The following is a 17,004-nucleotide window of genomic DNA, read 5'->3' on the forward strand; positions in this document are numbered from 1 at the left end:
CCTGCCTCTGTGCCAAGTATGGAGGCGCATGTCTGTAAATGCAGAACTAGAGAGCTGAGAAAGGTGGATTGTGAGTTCAAGACCAGCCTGGACTAACAGCAAGACCTTTACTGAGAGGGGTAGGATGAGAGGAAGGGAGGAAGGAGAAGGAAAGAAGGAACAGAGAGAACAGACTTTGCTCCAACAAATAGGGCACAGCATTGTGGGGTCGCTCCCTCTCCTCATGGGTCGTCGGCCACCAGTCCACGAGGACAAAGGGAGCAGAAGCGACGAGCAGGGTCAGGACGGCCAGTGAGCACTGACGGAAGAAGGCCCTTCCGGGGAGGCAGGTTCACTGATGCAAACAGCTCCAGACTCAGTGAAACATCTCTAGATTCAGTGAAACAGCTCTGTTTATTCAGTGGGAGAACTAGGGAAAATATAGTGTGGAGGCAGTAGCCAAAGCCTCAGCTGATAGGTGCTCATAGTATGCTTTATTTACATGTGGCAGTGGGCTCCTATCGTCCTTCTGACTACCAGGCAATGCCTGATTATCATATAGAAAAAACCTGGGGGTAGTTTTTACTCCAAGTAACTATGCCAAAGGTCATGTTCCAAATAAGGTCAGGCAGCACTTTCCAGGTGAGTCAGGAAGAGAGCCAGAGGCCCCTGCTGAAAAGGGGAGTCCTTCCATTTGGCACCGAGCCATGGAGGACTACAACCCTAACAGCAGGGTTCCCCAACACAGCATTAATAAGAATACTTTGTAGATCAAAAGAAGAAAAGTTTCTCCATCCATTAATTATTGTGGACAGTGACCCTGAGGGGTAGATGAAAGTCTAAGAAAGGGCCCATGGTTTCATAAAGGGGAGCCAAACCAAAAAAAAAAAAAAAAATTAAAGGCAGAGATCCTCCAGGTTACCATGGACAGTTTCTATCAGATCACAAGGAATTGGTGACAGTGCAAGCACCCAGATGGACATGGAGTGTGGTTGAAGTTGCTGGTCATGTGTTCAAAGCAGGCGCTCTTGGAACATGGGAGTTGCAAGAGAAATCCCAGGAAAGGTTCAGAGGGCATGGAGCCTAAGAAATAGCATAGACTGGAGACGGAGAAGCAGCTCAAGGGAGCATCCACATGCTCAGCAATGGATCAGGGAGGACTGGGTATCAGGAGAGAGATTTAGAAAGTAGGAATTCAGAGCTGCCTTGAGTGTCCGTTCCTTCATAGATCCTCATTCAGCCCTCCAAGTCATGGGACATACTCAACTAACTGAGGGAGAAACTTTTCGCCTTTGAGCCACAAAGCACTCTCATTAATGTTTATTGGCCACCTAGTAGCCCTTAGAAGGTAGTACTTCTGCTGTGCCCTTACAACATGACACAGAGGTACCAAGAATTATACTAAAGGTAGGAAGTGCTGGACTTAGTTACGATATGGTATTGCAGGTAAGGGGATGTCCTTGATTCCTAAGAAAATCCTAGGATCAGTAAGCAACTTATCAATCCAGTAAGAAATAGAGGCAAGGCTTACTTAATCTGACAGAAGACCAGTGTTTGGCATTACGTGTCCACAGCAGAAAGCCTAAATATCAAGAAATATGGATGTGGTCCTTCTCTGAATGATAATTTTGCACCTAAAGGAAAACTAGCCTGGGTTGGTCCTGAGGACAGAGACACACAAGGCCCAGGCCTGTTGAGCCAACACTCTCCCCCGTGTTTTCCTGAAGCATCCCAAAGATTAAAAAGAGGTCTTGTGACAGGCACATCCTCTCTACCTGATGGGAGCTGGGCAGAGAGCCACAGATCTATAAGACTAATGGGAGGAGGAATGAAGGGAACTGACTCAGAAAGGTCAGGGTGGCCTCAGGTAGGAAGACAGGTTACCACACACACATCCTGGTTTAGGGTGGAGCAGGTCCTTCCAATGGCACCCCACAGGCTCCCACCTATCATAATCCATCATGGGTTCATGTTGCTGACCAAAATCCCATGCAAGAGGGCTGGGGGCAGAGAGATGAACTGTAACACAGACATTCAGGATCTGGAGTTCTTGGCAGAGCCAAGAGCTAGAAGACAGGATCAGTCTATGATTCATGCAGGATGCTGATGGAAGATGAAGCCTTATCCATCCCATAATCCTAACACAATCCTACCTTTCACCTTTCCTTAGATTTAAGAGATGAAAAAAAAAAACACGAAGAAGCAAATAGCCTCATGAAAGCACAAATTCAAGTATATACTACCTAGATTTAGGTTGGGAATACATCAGTGCTTTGTTAGAAATCTGAAGGTCACCTCTAGCACAGCCTGTCATGGTGAATGGAACTGAACTTCTAGAGCTTTTCTTTTTGACCCTCAAGAAGAACTTCAAAATAGCCTGGAAGGTATGAACCCCCACCCCTAGCTGAGAAGCTTTTGACAGTAGATGGCTTCTGGGAGAGGCAGAGTTTTCTTTAAGGGTCTGGCCTTTGGCAGGTCAACCACACTGCAGTGGATAGGAGGACACAAAGCTGAGATGGAGAGGGAGATGGGATGGATCTGGAGTAGGTTTTGGAGGAGTTAGAGGAAGGAATGGGGTGAATACGATCAAACTACGCTATATGCATGTATGAACTCCTCAATTAATTTTTTAAAATTTTGAGACAAGGTCTCATTATGTAGCTTTTGCTGGCTTGGAAGTTACTATAAAGACCAGGCTAGCCTGGAACTCATTATGACGACCAGGCTTGAACTCACAGAGATATGCCAGCTTCTGCCACTCAAGTAATGGGATTAAAAGCATGTGCCACCACACCTGCCAAAAAGATTACAATTTTTAAAAATAGCCCGGAAGAGCTGGGGATGCTTCTTGGTAAAGCACTTGCCTAGCATGAAAGACTCCGGGTTCAATCCAATGTAGTTTAGTTTTTAAAAAAGTAATAAAAAAAAATAAAATAAAAAACAGTTTTCCAGAAGAAATTTTGGGCAACTAAAATGAGCCCATAGAGGAGAATGGACTCTCTACAGCATCACTTGTGATAAGCAGTGGTCACAGAGGACAGGGTAATGGTTCACTTTTGTGCCACTTCACTGCAGCCCATGCAGGGAGAACAAAGAACACAGGTGAACAGAGGAATAAACGATGTGGAGACACTGCTTCCTGCACCATGGGTGCTGTGGTTGGGTCCCTGCCACTATACCAGCCCTCCAGGTCCTAATCTGCACATGGACTGTAGAGAGTCCATGGCCTAGGTCAGGCCTGTCATAGAAGGAAGAAAAAGAATGGTCCCTGTATCCACGGCAAAGAGAGGAAAGAAGGGAGGACAACTTTGAATTCGGTGAGGACATGTGTATTGGCACAGTGCAGGCACTGGGGTCAAAGGTCAGAGCCACACCTAGTCTGACACACGAAGAAGCAAATAGCCTCATGAAAGCACAAATTCAAGTATATACTACCTAGATTTAGGTTGGGAATACATCAGTGCTTTGTTAGAAATCTGAAGGTCACCTCTAGCACAGCCTGTCATGGTGAATGGAACTGAACTTCTAGAGCTTTTCTTTTTGACCCTCAAGAAGAACTTCAAAATAGCCTGGAAGGTATGAACCCCCACCCCTAGCTGAGAAGCTTTTGACAGTAGATGGCTTCTGGGAGAGGCAGAGTTTTCTTTAAGGGTCTGGCCTTTGGCAGGTCAACCACACTGCAGTGGATAGGAGGACACAAAGCTGAGATGGAGAGGGAGATGGGATGGATCTGGAGTAGGTTTTGGAGGAGTTAGAGGAAGGAATGGGGTGAATACGATCAAACTACGCTATATGCATGTATGAACTCCTCAATTAATTTTTTAAAATTTTGAGACAAGGTCTCATTATGTAGCTTTTGCTGGCTTGGAAGTTACTATAAAGACCAGGCTAGCCTGGAACTCATTATGACGACCAGGCTTGAACTCACAGAGATATGCCAGCTTCTGCCACTCAAGTAATGGGATTAAAAGCATGTGCCACCACACCTGCCAAAAAGATTACAATTTTTAAAAATAGCCCGGAAGAGCTGGGGATGCTTCTTGGTAAAGCACTTGCCTAGCATGAAAGACTCCGGGTTCAATCCAATGTAGTTTAGTTTTTAAAAAAGTAATAAAAAAAAATAAAATAAAAAACAGTTTTCCAGAAGAAATTTTGGGCAACTAAAATGAGCCCATAGAGGAGAATGGACTCTCTACAGCATCACTTGTGATAAGCAGTGGTCACAGAGGACAGGGTAATGGTTCACTTTTGTGCCACTTCACTGCAGCCCATGCAGGGAGAACAAAGAACACAGGTGAACAGAGGAATAAACGATGTGGAGACACTGCTTCCTGCACCATGGGTGCTGTGGTTGGGTCCCTGCCACTATACCAGCCCTCCAGGTCCTAATCTGCACATGGACTGTAGAGAGTCCATGGCCTAGGTCAGGCCTGTCATAGAAGGAAGAAAAAGAATGGTCCCTGTATCCACGGCAAAGAGAGGAAAGAAGGGAGGACAACTTTGAATTCGGTGAGGACATGTGTATTGGCACAGTGCAGGCACTGGGGTCAAAGGTCAGAGCCACACCTAGTCTGACTGGGCTTGCAGAAGACTATCTATTCTCATGCCCAGAGGACATGGGCCTGGCTTGGAACACACTATGTAGACCAGACTGGCTATTAGGACTAGGACAGGAGTGAGGACAGGACCTTAACCACATGGTTGGGAAGAGAGCATGAGGAGACGGGGGCCTGGGAAAGAATCAGGGAGAGATCTTGTTTCCAGGAGGACTGGGTGCTGCCAAGTGCTGCTTTTCTTGCCTTCTTTTCCTCCAAATATCTTCTCTCAGTCCCTAGTCAGGCAAGGAACACTGGGGATTTCCAGAATATAGCACTCCCAAGGTCAGGCCTGCTTCACAGGCCACAGGGGCAGAGACCTGGGCAGGCAGCCTGACCCATGGGAATCCAGGCAGCGGGAAGGAAAGCCATTATTTGCGGTAAATAGTGCTGGCAGCTGGGGTGTGTCAGGGGGAAGCAGTGGGGGGTAGGTGTCAAAAGAGAGGCTGGAGTAGACTCACATGGAAGCAAAGACCTAGCCCCACAGGTACACAGGGCAAAGTGAACCACGCCACTCAGAAGCTAAGAGCATGCAAAATCCTGTCTAGAAAGCGTACTTCTGTGGACTCAAACATACTGCGTCAGACACAATCAAATCACTTACCCAGACAAAAAGACAAGTTTGCACACATAATTGACGTAGTCCCATCACAAAGACCCACACACATAAATGCAGTCCAAATCCTTCCCTCAAGTCCCCTCCCCTCCATTAACCTTCTAGGCCTCTGCCAACCTGGCCTCTCTCTCCCTCCTTTAAATTCTGGCTTGTAATTTCTATCCTGCTGCTTGTCCTCAACAGAACAGTCTTGGATTCGTGCTCACATCCTGGTCAGAATCAGTCACCAAAAGGGGGTATAGCTCGGTGGCAGAGACTTGTCTAACATATGCAAGATCCTGGGTTCAATCTCCACTACTACAGGAAAAAATGCATAGAACAACAGCGCCCTGCACACTGCAGAGTGGTAAATAGTTCATGATGAAGAAGATAGGCAAATATTGGAAATTGACATCACATTTAAAAGATTCTAAGAATCGCCAAAATCAGGAAGTCCGCTACCCTCTGGAAGCCTCATCTTTCACCTACACAGTCATCAACATGAAAGCCCCCAATTTACTGAGTGTTCCATGCTTGCAGAGTACTGACCCCCAAGACTCTGACACAGCTGACACAAAGATCAAACCCTACCCAATCCAGGTTATCCTCAGGGAACCATCAAAGAAAGTCCCAGGTGCCCAGGAGGGAGCCCCTGACACAAGGCATAACCCCTTTTATGTCTCTGTGTCAAACTGTAACGTTCACAACAATCCCAACCCTACAACTATACTCCTAAACCCAACTCCAACCCCATTCCCAGATAGAACTAGTATGCCTGAGAAAGGAACGGTTGGTGGGTGCTGACAAAATGTTTGTATGGCCAGATAAGCCTGGTGTAGAAAATTGTGATGTCCTTTCTCCCCAGGAACTGGATGGCTACCTGCCCTACATGGATGATTGCGGAGGCATTCCTAACAGTCACATATTAGAAGGGCCAGAAAACAGCAAGCAACCATTTGCTCCCCTAAGTCAGAGCAAAACTGCACGTGATACATAAGCATAAATCCCATTCTAGATTATTTTAGAAGTTGAAAACTAACCTCCAACACATAATTTAACTCCTTGGCCAACCTTAACCTCAAACTTTAATACAAACAGTGTCCTACTCCATCCCCTTTCCAAAAAAATCTTGGTCTACAATGTACTAGCCTTTATCAGCAAGAATCACAAACCCAATTCCAAACCTCATTTTAACATCACCAGGATCCATCCCTATGCTGATCATCACCCAACTCCAATCTGTAAATACAATGTCAATGCTGCTGTAAGCATGAACCTAAGTATAAACTTCCTGAGCAGCTACACATTGGGTAATATACACCTCTATGCTGGACACACAACTTTCATGTATGTCTGAAAAGCTGTATCATTTGCGCCCTTGGGGACTCAGTGGTTCTTGCAGGAACAGCTACATTTGTCCATAAGGCATCTTATTCCAGGATGGCTCAATGCTCTGCTGGGAACCCGAGAGAACCAAAGTGCCCAGGCCCTTTGACCCTGGTTGGATATGCAGGCCCATGAATCCTGGCCCACCCCAAAGCCTCTTCCAGGACTAGCCTGGCCCTTGAGCCTAAATTCCCGCCATACCCTCCCCTCCGCTCTTGTCTGCCAAGCTGGGAGGGAGCATCTGCTGCCATGGAACCCCCTAGTAGACAGGAGCAGGCAGGCCTAGAGCTGAAGGGAATGTGGCTATTTCCAATGTGGGGATTTCCAGACTCTTGCAGTACCTAACACGTTACCCCCAAGTGGGCCCAGACAGGTAGTGGACCTGTTGAGACTGAAGCTGAGGGAGGCAGCAATAAACACACCTCTTCTCACACGTTCCTGGGTCTCAGTCTGGTGATCAGCTGCCTGAGTCCTGTACCCATCATTGGAGTAGAAATGACATCAGCCACATGTATCTGCCTGTGATGGCTAATCTTGGTTGTCAACAACCTGGGAAAGAGGGAACCTCGATTGAAGAACTGAAGATTTTTCTCCAGCATGTTGGCCTGTAGACTTGTCTGTGTGGCATTTTCCTGGTTGCTAATTGATGTGGGAGGGCCCAGACCACTGTGAGCAATACCACCCCTAGGTAGGTGGGCCTGGGCTATGATGATGGGGCTAGACAGGTGGCTTAGCAGTTAAGGGCACTTGTTGTTCTTACAGAGAACCAAAGTTCAGTTCCCAGAACCCACATGGCAACCAATAACCATCTGCAACTCCAGATCCAAGGGATCTGACTCCTTCTCCTGGTCTCCTCAGGCAGCAAACATGCACATAGTGTGCATACATACATGCAGGCACATTGTTTAAAATTGGTAAAAAAAAAAAAATTGTTTTAAAAAGGTAGCTGAACATGAGCCTGGGAACAAGCCAGTAAGCAGCGTTCCTCCATGGTCTCTGCTTCAAGCCCCTGCCTTGGCTTCCCTCAATGATGGGCCTGCAAGATGAAATAAACCTTTCCCTCTCCAAGTTACTTTTGGCCATGCTGTTTATCACAGAAACAGAAAACCAAACCAGAACAGAAGGTGGTACCCAGAGTGGTGGTGTTACTGTGATGAACTTGATCATGTTGTTTTGGGGAGGATTGTGGAGGATTTGAAAACTTTGAGCTGGAAAACCATTGAGTGCTCAGAGCCTAATGGGCTGTTCCAGTGAAAGTTTGAAAGGTAAAAATGCTGAGAGAAATGAAAAAAATGGGGGCAAGTTTGTGTAGTTTCAGAGGGAAACAAAGACTCTATTGGCCTGTTTGTGTGATATTTTGGATTAAGAATCTGTGGAAGAATCTGTGAAGTCTTTCTTTATTGGGACACTGGATGCTGGTCAGCTGGGACTAAAAATCAGCTGTAATTAGTGAGACCAGCACCAGTAAGGTGAAATCTTTTGGGAAGTATTCCCTCAGGGTCAACACACAGAAGCTGTGGTCCAAGGGACCCAAGGTTGAGTCTCACACTGACAGCCAAACTTGTCAATGTGTAAGAATCTCCCATGTGGTATAATAGTTTTGAAGTAGGAAAGATACAAGATTGAGGGGATGGATCATGGAGAGCAGCTGAGGCCTGGCACCATGTGGTAGGGCTGGAGTCTCTGAAGAGAGGCCAGGAAAGGCCACTAGTGAAGGTGCAGCCTCAGTTGCAGTAGAGACCCCAAGATACTGGAGATGCCAGGACCATGTGACGACCACTAAGGACAGCAGCAGGTGTGGAGTGGAGCTGACCTGAACCTATGCGATAAGCTGTGTGTGTTGCAAATGAAGAGGTATTGCCCTCACCCTTTGGAGCCCAGAAGATCATGAGTGAATCCAAGATATTGGACATTGAGCTTTTTTACACTGTTGGATTTTAGTTTTGCTTTGATCTGATTTTGTCCTATTTCTTCCCTCTTGGAGTAGGAAAGTATATAACTTATTTTTTATTTTTCAGGAACCCACAGTTAAGAGAGTTTGAATTTTTACCTATCCAGGGCTCAGGGACCATTGTGGAAGAGGAGCTAGAAAGATTGTAAGAGCCAGGGAAGAGGTGCAGGATCATATGGAAATAGTCCTACAGGCACCTGGGACCCCTCTCATATAAACCTACAGCAGTGGTGTCAGCATGCACAAGATCCATGTAAACTTAAGCAGACAAAAACCCAGCATAGAACTTTGGAATGAACAGCAGACCCCAATCTTAGTTGAAGAATTATTGGTAGCTGATTACTGCTGGGTGAGGAAGAGCTGATCATCTTAACAGGAAAGACTCTTGATAGGCTAAATCCCCGTGGATAAACTTGCATTGAGGGAGATCTGGGGACACTAACTTTACATGATAGGCCTTAAACGACAGAATGTGTGAACTCTGTCCTAGTTTATTTCTCCATTGCTGTGACAAAACACTCTGATAACTTCCAACTTGGGGAGGAAAGGGTTTATTCAACTTAACATCTCCCAGGTCACACAGTTCATCAGGGAGCCCAAGGTAGGAACTCAGGACAGGAACCTGGAGGCAGGAGCTGGAGCACAGGCCATGGAGGAACTCTGCTTACTGGCTTGCTCCCCGGCCCCTGTTCAGCCTGCTTTTTTTTTTGGTCTTTTTGAGACAGGGTCTCTCTATAGCCCCAGTTGTCCTGGAACTCACTATGTAGACCAGGCTGGCCTTGAACTCACAGAGATCCACCTGCCTCTGCCTCCCAAGTGCTGGGATTAAAGGCGTGAGCTACCACGCCCAGCTAGCCTGCTTTCTTATGCAACACTGGCCCACCTTCCCAAGGGTGACACCACCACATCACTCAACAATCAAGAAGATGCTCCCTGGATATGGCCACAGGCCAGTCCAATGGAAGCAATTCCTCAACTGAGGCTCCCTCAACCCAGGTGAGTCAAGTTGACACTAAAGCTATCCAGTACAAACTCCATTGGTGGGGGGGTGCTATGGAAAGGTGCCAAAGGGGAATGGGTCATAAAGATGATTTTATGTATGAAATACACAAAAATTCAATTAAAAATTTTTTTTAAAAAGAGAGCTTGTACTTTTAAATTGTTGAACTTTTTAAAGACTGGGGGACTTTTAAAGTTGAACTGTGTTTTATATTCTGATATTAACATGAGATCTTGGGGACAAGGAAAGATTATGGTTAAACAGTCATGTGTTGAATGTTATGTTGACAAGGGACTTGTGATAGCTAATCTTTGTTGTCAACTTGACACACCTGGAAAGAAGGAGCCTGAACTGAAAATTTTCCTCCATCAGATTAGCTTGTAGGCATATCTGTGGGGTATTTTCTTGATTGCTAATTAATGTGGGAGAGTCCAACCCACTGTGGGTATTAACATCCCTAGGCAGGTTGAACCTGGGTTATATAAGAAAGAGAGTTGAACATAAGCCTGGGGGACAAGCCAGTAAGTAGCATTCCTCCATGGTTTCTGCTTCAAATTCCTGTCTTGAGTTCCTACCTTGGTTTCCCTCAATGACAGAATGCAACCTGTATAAGGTAAAAGAAACCCTTTCCTCCTCAAACTGCTTTTGGTCATGGTGTTTATCACAGAAACATCCAGAACAATGTCCTACCCTTTACCCCCAGGTACCAATGTAGGAATCTTCTGCACCTCAGCCTCCAGGAAAACAAACCCCTCTGGACTCAAAACCATCACACTAAGAACTAGAACACTTAGGTGGAAACTCAAATCTCAGATGGACAGTCATCAGTCTGTGTTCTTTCTCGAACTGTTTACATGTAGACCGGCCTGAGGACCCAAAGAGGCATTGGTTCTGGGCTACAAACTTAAATTCTACACCCAAATTAGGTTTCAGCTGTGACTGTAAGCTGAGATGAGCCCATGCCAACAGCTGAGAGCAGGAAATGGTTGAGTAGGGAGACTTAGAGTCCTAGGGAACAGCAACAAACACCGCTCAACATCACAACCTTTCTTCTGGACACTGTTTACACCCAGACTTATTCCTTCCCAGGCTGCCTCAGTCCCTCCCTCTCAAGCCCCCAGGTCCACCCAGGGGCCAGGTAGGGGAAGGGCTTGTCATCCCCTTTGCTGTCAAGGCAGAAGTTCCCTGCCTTGGCATTTGCCCAAGGAGGTTTCCACCCCCCATCAAACCTCCACTGTTTCCCTTCTCCCTCCCTCCCAAAAGACCCCAACATCCTGAGGATAGAACATCTTTGAGGCTGTTCTACCTCTGTAGGCTCAAGTTCAAAGGTAGGGGTTTCTGGCCTATGCTGGGAAGTGCTTCCTGGATCTAGGAAAATGACCAATGATGGGACCTGAGAGGGCTATGGAATCATGCATCACAAACAAAATCATAAACAAGGGCAGGGAAACAACAGGATCTCTGGTGAGAGAGAGAAGGCTCTAGAGATTTTAGGAATGGAAGTCACACGGTCCCATTTTTACTTTTCATCTTCCCCTTTTTCAGTGATAGGCTGGAAAGTCGCCTCCCTTGGGAGAGATGGGGGCACATCAGCTTCCATTCTCTCAGACCACCCTTGTACCCTCCCACCAGCTCTTGCCCATCTGGAGTGTGGGATGGGAAGCAGAACTGGCCCAGGCAGCTCTTTCAGCCCCACCCACCAAATGCTTAGAATTACCTGGACAACTTGGTAAAAATACAGATTCTTTGGCTCTGTTCTGAGATTCTATTTAGGATGGTCTGGGATAGTGACTAATTCTGTATTTTTAACAAGTTCCCCAGGTGATTATGAAGTACAGCCAGTTTTGGAAAGTCTCATACATTATGATTGTTATCCATTTACCCTGCTGCAGATCTATGATATCTTCCTTTTTAGGAAACTTCAGAGATAAACTACCGCATTACCCAGAGTTCTGTAGAGGAAAAGAATGATAGACTATTAAGAGGATTTATTAGGTTGGCTTACCCCAAGTAGTCTGAGTAGTCCAACAATGGCTGTCTTCACAATTGAGAGGCTGTGAACTCAGTAAGTAGTTTAATCCATAAGGCTGGGTGCCTCAACAGTCCCAGCATGCTGATAGCCTGGAGGATTCCAGTAGAGTCACTAGTCTCCAGTCCACGGTGAAAGCACAAGAAGCTGGCACAAGCAAAAGAATGCAGCAGCAACAGAGTAGACGGTAACCAGGCTACATGAACGCACCAGAGAGACACAAAGGCAAAAAGCAAAAGCTTTTTCTCCCTGTGACCACCTCATATCTGAGCTGCCACTGGAAGGTGCTACCAACACTTCAGCTAATGAAATCAAGGAAATCTGGAGCCAGAGAGACGGCTCAGTGGGTAAAAGCACTTGTCCCACAAGCCTATCAACCTAAAGTCAATCCCAGAACCCACGTCAAAAAAAGCTGGATAAGAGCTGGAGAGATGGCTCAACAGTTAAGAGTACTGGCTATTCTTGCAGAAGAACTAGGTTTGAATTCCAGCACCCACATGGCAGCTAACAACCATCCATAACTCCAGTTCCAAGTGACCTGATGCCCTCTTCTGTCCTCCATGGGCACTGTACAACACAGATGCATTTACATACATGTAGGTATAATACTCATACTTAAAATAAGAATACATTTTTTTGAAAAAGAGAAAAAAAAAACCTGGATGTGGCTACATGCATCAGTAATTCTAGCATTCCTGGGGGGCAAAGACAAGATCTTGTCACAAGAACTGCCTCCCCAAAAGTTGGCCTCTGAGCTCCATATAAGTAAAAGTACAAAAATCCTCAACAAAATATTTAAAAACCAAATTCAGTAGCATGTTAAAATGATTGCATACTAGGACCAAGTAGAATTTCTTCTCAGAATGCAACAGTGATTAAACATAAAAAGTCAATTTGAGCCGGGCATGGTAGTGCACGCCTTTAATCCCAGCACTCGGAGGCAGAGGCAAGCAGATGTCTGTCAGTTCAAGGCCAGCCTGGTCTACATAGTGAGTTCCAGGCCAGCTGGGGCTACAGGGAGACCCTGTCTCAAAAGGCCAAAAAACAAATAAACTAAGTCAACTTACCACTCCACATTAACATAAGGGAAAAACCATATAAAAAAATTAACAAAATCCAATACCTTTTCAACTAGGACCAGGACTAGAAGGGAGCTTCCTCAACACGATAAAAGCCACATATGAGGAGTCCACAACAAGCATCATATTCAATGAAGAGAGACTGAAAAGCTTTCCCCTAAGATAAGGAACAAGACAAGGATGCCCATTTTCACTTCTGTTTAGCACAATAGTGAAAGTTCTGGTACAGCAATAGCAGGGGGAGAAAGAGAGAGACAGAGACAGAGAGAGAGAGAGAGAGAGAGAGAATATGAATATCCAAATTGGAAAGAAGTTAATTTGTCTCTATTCATAGATGGCATAATCTCTTATATAGGAAAACACACCCCACAAAACACCTGTTAAACTAATAAATTAATTCAGCAAAGGCTTCAGGATACAAACAGCCACACACAAAAATCAGTTGGACATATATGCACTAGAAATTAATAATGCCAAAAGTAATTTAAGAAAACAATTACATTCATAATAGCACCAAACAGAATACCTAAGAATAAATTGAACCAAGTAAGTGTAAAACTTGTATACTGAAAAACTACAAAATACTGCTGAAAGAAATTAAAGAATACCTAAATGAATGGAAGGATATCTCTTGTTAATGGATTGCAAGGTTTGGTATTACTAAGATGACAAATTCAGGGCTGGAAAGATGGCTCAGCAGTTAAGAGCACTATCTGTCCTTACAGAAGACCCAGGTTCAAATCCCAGCACCCACATGGCAGCTAACAACTGTCCCTAACTCCAGTTCCAGGGGATCCAATGGCCTCTTCTGTCCTCTGTGGGCATTGCAGGACACAGGTACACTTGCATACATGCAGGCAAAACACACATACACATAAAATAAAAATAATAAATAAAGTATTTTTAAAAGTTCATGATCCTAATTTAAAAAAAAAAAAGATGACCAATACATCCAAAGAGGTCCACAGTTTCAGTGCGGTCTCTATCAGAATCCTAATGGCATTCTTTCCCACAGCTAAAATTCATAAGAAATTTCAGGAAACATCAAATACCCATGCAATCTTCTAAAACAACAAAAATGGAAGATTCCCATTTCCTGGTTTCAAAACTTACTATGAAGTCACAGTAATCAGTACACTGTGCCCCTCACATAAGGATGGACATACAGACATCCTTATGACGATGGCTAATATTTATTTCAACATAACACGATCTAGAATGACCTGAGACAAAGTCTCTGTGAAGGAGTTTCTGATTAGGTTCACTGAGGAAGGAGCTAGTGAGCAGTACCATTTCCACGCTTTGGGGTCCTGGGCTGAGGAAAAAGGAACAAGGGGGCCGAGCACCCGCAGCATTTGCAGTTCTTCGCTTCCTGGCTGCAGACTCAACGTGCCCAGCCCCCTCAGCCTCTGCCACTGCATCTTCCCCGCCATGATGGGCTGTACCCTCAAACTTGGAGCCAAAATAAACCTTTCCTTCCTTAAGTTGTTTTCATCAGGTGTTTTGTCACAGAACCAAGAAAAGCAACTAACATACAGACCAATGCAAGAGAGAACCCAGGAACTAACTCACAAACATACGGCAGTTATTTTTCATTGGTTATTTTTATTATGGTCAGTTATTTTCAACAAGGGTACCAGAACCATTTAGTGAGGAAAAAAAAGTCTTTTCAGCAAAAGCAAAATATGCAAAAATAAATTGGATCCTTATCTTACACTGTACAGAAAAATAACTCAATATTTATAACTGGGCATGGTAGCACATGCCTTTAACCCCAGCACTTGGGAGGCAGAGGCAGGTGGATCTCTGTGAGTTCAAGGCCAGCCTGGTCTACATAGCAAGTTCCAGGCCATCTGGGAGACCCTGTCTCAAAAAAAAAAAAAAAAAAAAAAAAGGAAAAGAACTCAATATTTATAAATGACCCCAAGAACTAAAGTCATAACGTTCCTAAAACAATAGATAGGGGAAACCTTGCGCTTGGATCTAGTAAGGATTTCTTTTTTTTTCTCTCTCTTTTTTTTTCTTTTTTTTTTTTTTTCTGACAGGATCTCAGTGTGTTTCTGAAAGGCTGTCGTGAGATTGATATGTAGCCTAGACTGGCTGCGATCTTGCTAGTTGCCTCTGCTGGGATTACAGTGTGCCATCCTGCCCTTCTGCAAGAACAACTAGTGTTCTTAACTGCTGAACCATCTCTCCAGCCCTAGTAAAGATTTTTTTAAACATGGCACCAAATCACAGGTAATGGGGGAAGGGAAGGGAAGTAAGTTGGGCTTTACAGAACTTTTAAATTTTTGTGCACTACCAACAGTATGAAAAGGCAACTCATAGAATGGGAGGAAATATTTGCAAATCACATGTCTGATTAGGGTCCATTTCAGGGCTACATAAAGAACTCTTAATTTTTAATTCGGTAATTGGTTGTGGGAAGAGAAGAGAGGAAGTGCACAGAGCCTGGAGAGCAGTGAGGAAACAATGAAAATGTTTCAAGGCAGTGGCTGGAAATACCAGAGCACTGAGGAGATAGGCTCCGGCAGCCAGGGACTTGACGATGTGTAGCTGAACGCAGAGCCGGCTTTCAGGAAAAGAAGAGGAAGTGAAAGTGTCTGACCGCATAAATAGGCAGCAGGCAGGTCCCAGCCCACACACGGACCCCAACCTGCGGCTGTCCATCTCGCCCACAGCTCTGGCCTCCGCCTCATCCTCAAACAACCATGGCTCAGGTGCTAGCTCTGAGCCTCCTTATCATGGTCCTGGCTCTCTGCATCCCCTGGACCCGAGGTACCAAGGAGGGAGGAGCTTTAGCTGGGAGAAGAGGGCTGGAGAGACCTGGATAGGACCTTATAAGCAGTATGGCTCCATGAACCCCACTTTGCAGGCAGTGATGGCGGAGCTCAGGACTGCTGCCTCAAGTACAGCCAAAGGAAGATTCCCTACACTGTGGTCCGAAGCTACCGGAAGCAAGAACCAACCTTAGGCTGCCCCATCCCGGCAATCCTGTAAGTGAGCAAGAAGGTGGAAACAGACTGGAGGTAGAGCTGGGGAGGTATGGTGGACCAAAGAAGGCTAACTTATCCTCTAACACCCAGGTTCTCACCCCGGAAGCGCACTCAGCCAGAGCTTTGTGCTGACCCCAAGGAGGGCTGGGTGCAGAAGCTGATGCAACGCCTGGACAAGCCTCCAGCCCCGGGGACACAAACCCAGGGCTGTAGGAAGAACAGAGGAGCTCCTAAGTCTGGAAAGAAGGGAAAGGGCTCCAAAGGTTGCAAGAGGTGAGGGACTAAAGGGATGGGGGCGGGGAGCGAAGGGGCGCCTTCGTCAAGGGGAGCCTCAGTCACCCTCTCACACCCCTTCTCTGCCCTCCCAGGACTGAACAGACCCAAACCCCAAAAGGGCCATAGCCCAGTGACCGACCTGGAGCCTAGGAGGTCCCGACTGAACTTCACCATGGCTTTGAGCCCCAACACGAGGACCAGAAAGGGGCTAAAAGGCAGGAAGGACATAGGGGCCCCAGAGCGGCCACTTCAGGCTGGCCTTGTCACAACCTTCTGCTTCAACCATCCTGACCGCACTGCCGTCCTTTTCTTGCATGGCTGAGCTGCCTTCCCTTGGCCAGGCCCAGAGAGGCAGAAGAATGAGCGTCTCTCAGGAAATGGGAGAGGAGACAGCAGGACTGTCCCTCTAGGAGGTCTCTCAGGTCCAAGCCCTGACCTTGCTCCCCTGCACCCTACCCTTTCCTTGCAAATGTGATTTATACCTAACGGAATAAAAAACTGTCCCAGCCTCAACCCAAATACCTGTTCCTGGGTGTTTGTGTTCACAGAGAAGTCAGTGTTATTACAGAGTGCAATCAGATACTCTAGGGTCCCAGCCAAGAGCTCAGAATGGTGAACTCCACATTCCACAGTTTCCTTGTCTCCCAGGTACCCAGACCCTTGGGCAGTTAAAGGGACTCTCCTGAACAGGATGGGCCCAGGTCTCGGATGAAACTGCCAGTGGGAGGACCATAGACCCAGGGCATGAGTGGGAACACACACTCTCTTACTCTAAGAACGGCCTCAGATCTTTCCCCAGATCTACTAGGGGCTGCCTCCCCTTTCCTTGGGACTTACTAAATGAGAACCTCCAGGTACCTCCAGAGCAATGCCATTGGGACCACAACAAAACCACAAGTTCTATGAAACCAACTGTAGACACAGTCCCAGCTCTGTGAGCCCTCATCCCCTTCCAAAGACCCAGAGGACTCTCTTCTGGACTGTCCAATACAGTGCCAATCCCAGCTTCTCCCTTTGTTTAATGGTGCTGTTGTGACCTCTCCCCATTCCCATCAGGGTTCCTTGAGTGCCTCATCTTCCTTAAAGTTAGGAAAGTCTCCTCCCCTTTTCTTTTCCTC

General features: G+C 46.1%; 1 protein-coding gene and 1 pseudogene across 1 annotated transcript; one reads left to right on the top strand and one right to left on the bottom strand.

Moving 5' to 3' along the window:
* Positions 1-17,004, bottom strand: part of LOC103741559 — a 101,226-nt pseudogene that overhangs the window by 26,144 nt on the left and 58,078 nt on the right.
* On the top strand, positions 15,234-16,405 carry Ccl21 (C-C motif chemokine ligand 21). The gene is made up of 4 exons (XM_008842422.3): positions 15,234-15,392; positions 15,490-15,610; positions 15,701-15,883; positions 15,979-16,405. The coding sequence occupies exons 1-4, from the start codon at positions 15,326-15,328 to the stop codon at positions 16,010-16,012; spliced, it is 405 nt and encodes a 134-aa protein (XP_008840644.1). The 5' UTR covers positions 15,234-15,325; the 3' UTR covers positions 16,013-16,405.

This window comes from Nannospalax galili, unplaced genomic scaffold, assembly GCF_000622305.1.
Source record: "Nannospalax galili isolate Female #2095 unplaced genomic scaffold, S.galili_v1.0 scaffold341, whole genome shotgun sequence".
Taxonomy (NCBI): Eukaryota; Metazoa; Chordata; class Mammalia; order Rodentia; family Spalacidae; genus Nannospalax; species Nannospalax galili.